Source organism: Antedon mediterranea, chromosome 3, assembly GCF_964355755.1.
Source record: "Antedon mediterranea chromosome 3, ecAntMedi1.1, whole genome shotgun sequence".
Classification (NCBI taxonomy): domain Eukaryota; kingdom Metazoa; phylum Echinodermata; class Crinoidea; order Comatulida; family Antedonidae; genus Antedon; species Antedon mediterranea.
In genome coordinates, this window is record NC_092672.1 from 7937344 (window position 1) to 7941681 (window position 4338).

The 4338-nt window shown below is 34.1% G+C and overlaps 1 protein-coding gene across 1 annotated transcript; it reads left to right on the forward strand.

The window, feature by feature from the left end:
- The first annotated feature begins 2367 nt into the window (after positions 1-2367).
- Positions 2368-3872, forward strand: LOC140043979 (regenerating islet-derived protein 3-beta-like). The gene is made up of 3 exons (XM_072088464.1): positions 2368-2383; positions 2759-3100; positions 3545-3872. The coding sequence occupies exons 1-3, from the start codon at positions 2368-2370 to the stop codon at positions 3805-3807; spliced, it is 621 nt and encodes a 206-aa protein (XP_071944565.1). The 3' UTR covers positions 3808-3872.
- The last annotated feature ends 466 nt before the right edge of the window (positions 3873-4338 follow it).

A 4338-nucleotide genomic window follows, 5' to 3' on the forward strand; every position in this document is an offset into this window, starting at 1 on the left:
TGCTCAGCATTTTTTTCATCTCTTTTGGTTTTTTTAATAAATTGTATTGATTTTATGATGGTCAAATAAATTTGGAGAAAGTTTTGGGATAGTTGGAATGGTAAAAATAATAAATTTGAAAAATTATAAAATAAAATGAAAACACAATATATATATAATATAAAAAAAAACAATATTATGCAGCAAGATTTTAGAATTTTTGTACAAAATTAAAAATAAGCAGTATTATTACAAGGACGAATACAAAAATAACATCAACAATGCAATACATGTCAGAAAAGAACAAACGCTACAATAAAATCATTAATTAAAAATTCATTAAAAATAAATTAAATGTTGTTCTACTCTATCGATGTCATCAGTTATGGAATAGGGCTATTACAACGTTCAGTAGGCCTATACACATACGAACGTTTCTTTCAAGTGGTTTTGGGTATTATTGGTACTGTATTATTGTTTTGGCAGTGGTTGAGATTGGCCGTAACAAACCAGCAGTGAGAAGTTCCAACCATGGATCGTATGGACCAGAATGGGTCAATGACGGAAACCTGGCAACCTTCGTACATACAGGTATTACTTAACTGTACTAACGCTTGGTTCCTACTTAAAGAGTGTGGTTCCCACTAGAACGCAACGCAGCGACGTATTGACGTAATCCCAAGTGCTGCAAAAATTGCAGGTTTGATTTCACGCAGGCGGGGGCAAACACAATTATTGGAAGGGCATTTTCTTGCGTTGCGTAGGTTGCGTTACGTTGCGTCGCCAGTGGGAACCAAGGTTAAGCCACAACACACAACGACATGAGCGTAACGCAAGTCAGCCTTGACCAACCAAAAGTGATGGATTATTCAAAAGTGTCGTTTGTCATTGGTCAACTCGCTTGCGTTGCTCTTACGCCGTCGTTTCGTTGCATAGTTCTATTCTCTTTTTTGTTATAAATTAGCTTCTATATAAACCTAAACGACAATTCGATTACGCGTCAACTAGCAACAAGTGAGTTGACCAATCACAAACAGCAGTTCGGATGATCCATCACGTCATGATTGGTCAAATTACTTGTGGAGAGATTACGTTCCTGCGTCCTAGAGTAGGAACAAAAATCTAGCTTTAGCTTTAATTATGGATTATTTATCCAACTTTAATGTTAGTATTCTAAGTTAAACCTGCACTATATTTGATATCGAAGATCCTTAAAGCTTGGTTCTCACTAGCGACGCAACGTAACGTAATCTACACAACTTAAGAAAATGTCCTTCCAATCATTGTGTTTGCCCCCACCTGCGTGGAATTAAACCTACGATGTTTGCAGCACTATTGCCTTGTCGTTCCCACTTGTGATTACGCAATACAGCACGTTGCGTCGATACGTCACTGCGTTGCATTCTAGTGGGGACCAGGCTTAACACAGTGCTAGAATATATGAGATTATGTCGACACAGCCGGTACCTGCACTATATTTTGGATACATTATAATACGATAATAAAAATAATACTAATAGGCTAATATCCTGTGGATTTCTAATATCCTACCTATAAGTGCTGTACAAAAAACTCCAACCAATTTAAAAAAAAAACCCAATCCGATGATTGAGTGATAATTTTTTTATTCTGGAATCAAAAAACCTACATACGTAGATTTCTACAATCTGTAAAATAATGTTTAGTATTTTATAACATTTGTTTATTTTATTTAAGGATATGAATTATCACCGTATGTATACATCGATCTTTTGGATATGTATTATGTTAAGCAAGTAAAAATTATCAATAGACAAGATTGTAAGTATAGTCGTTCTTTTAACATTTTGTGTACAGTACTTGAAAGAGTATACTGGCAAGTTGACCAATGACAAGTGACAGTTCGAATAATCAATTGCTTGTGATTGATCAAATTACTTGAGTTGCATTTGCGTACTTGCGTTAAGCTCTGTCTACACTATCAAACTTTATGCAGGGAGTTTAACTCCCTGCTTTATGTGACAAAAGTATATGATGTGCCCATGGACATGATGACGTCATATCAATACCATATTTGGACACATCACACTTTTTAGTCAAAATGATTGGTGTAGACAGAGCTTTACGCCCTAGAGTGGGAACTAACATTGAAAACTCTGCCACAACCATTTCTGATATTTTGAACAGGTTGTCAAGATCGGGTGACAGGCGGCATTGTTAGAATAGGTGCATCAGTGGATAACATATTCGCAAATGTAGCTTGTGGAGAACCTATAGCTGCAGGAGAAACTTCAAATTCAGCAGACATTTACAGAGATTGCGAACTGACTGAATTAGTTCGATATGTCAGCTTGTCTTTAGACGGTATTCAAGAGTATATAAACATTGCTGAAATAGAGGTTTATACTAATGGTATGTATATTTAGTATTGATAAAACAAAGTCGGTTGTACACTGGCAATTATTTTCAATAAAATGTTCTTTTTTTTTTCCTATCGAGTCATCGCCACAAACAGGTTGGCTACAATCTTAATATAAAAAACTACCGATAAAAAATACAATTCTTTAAAACGGACATACAATGTAGAACATCGAACATATAAAGACCATAGTACAAGTTAACTAAGTGGTAATAAAGGGAAAGAAGTAATGCCATTTTTTTTAAATATCGATATTGGTCTTATTTCCCTTAAAGACCCGTTACGTTGATACTACGTATCATCGTCCTATATAGTATAAACTAGCCTTTTAATGTAGTGTGATTGCTGAATACTGCAACTGAATTCTTATTTTTTTCTTAGCGCTAACTTATAATAATTACTGCTATGAATATTCCCTTGTTGCTGCAACATGGAGTGAAGCAAAATTAGATTGTGAGAGTCGTTCTTCGACGCTCGTTACAATAAACACTGAAGACGAGCTTACCCATTTGATGTCGTCATTCAGCTCATCTACATGCACATGGACAGGTCTTAATGACATCACAACTGAAGGAGAACCTGATTGGTTGACTCATGATACTACGGTGTATTCCAACTACAGCAATGCTAACAACGATGCAAATGACTGTTTTTCTATGACTACTGATGACACTCTATTACGTAATGAAGATTGCAATTCTGAATTAGTTTATATTTGTGAAGGTGAGTTCACACTGCGTTGCATTAAACGCCCCTCTTTTCCACCCACCCCACCCCAACTACCCTATTAAATAACCAGATCTAATTTGAATATCTTTCTGAAGTAACGTATAAGTTTAATAAACATTTAATTCGAAAACATGTTCGTACAACAAAGTAAATCATTTGACGTGCGTATACAAAATTAAAGCTTGGTTTGCACTTGGACGCAACGCAACGACGTAGGTGCAACGCAAGTGAGTTGACCAATCACAACGACAGATACTCAATTAAAAATAACAATGAGCTGCATGTAGTTGTAAATTTACACCCAAAAAAAATAAACTCTATCGAACAAGGGCCCCTAAAAACCTTATAAATACGGTAAAAAAATAGAGCATAATTTTTAAATGAAATAAAATACAGTAAATGTTCAACTATTATCAACTTGCATTTTATATCTTACAGCAAGGGGCAACAGCTATAAAACCTATGAGATTGGCACAAGAGACAAAATCCCGACTGATGAGTTCGTAATAAAGCGTATGCTAGCTATCAGCCCAGGCCTATGCTCACTGGGATGTACTACATCGGATGCTTGTACTTCGTTTTCATTTAATTTCATGACACATGAGTGTAAACTTAGTAAGAGTACAGGTCAGGACAACCAACTTACAGATGAACAATTCGCTAATTTATATATAATAAATTCGTCTGGTTTAACTTGTTAAAAGTAACGATACAAAACAAAGCGGGAAAAAGACGTACAAAAGAAGAAAACAAAACATGACGGATTAACTGTGGCTCCAAAATAAAAAATGAAAAGAGATATGCAATATATCTAAATATGAACAATGTTTCTATGAATTTTATAGGAAAACATGTTATAAGTTTATTTGTAGAATGGAAGATAGTGCAAACAAACTATAGTTAAAACTGTCTCTATAGTTACACATTTTCGACGCTAAATGTTAACAGAATGGCACTTCTCAGAGCTAAAGTTGTTTTTATTGATTTTTTTTCTTTTTTACTGATGTTTTATGATGATGATTGATGTGCTTTATTTTCTTTTTTTTTGTATGGCTTGTAAATTGCTGAAATAAAGTTGACTATTATTATTATTATTACATATAATAACATTCTGAAATGAATATTTTAAAACCAATGCATAGTTAAAATTTTAAATATATGAAACATAAACAACCATGCATTTATATTTGTTGATGTAAGAATGTTTAAAACTCTTCAACAAAAAATGTATG

Excerpts from the sequence above, each read along its gene's own strand:
- LOC140043979 (XM_072088464.1), top strand. Across the intron at positions 3,101-3,544 it reads ATTAGTTTATATTTGTGAAG|CAAGGGGCAACAGCTATAAA; the intron begins GTGAGTTCACAC and ends TATATCTTACAG.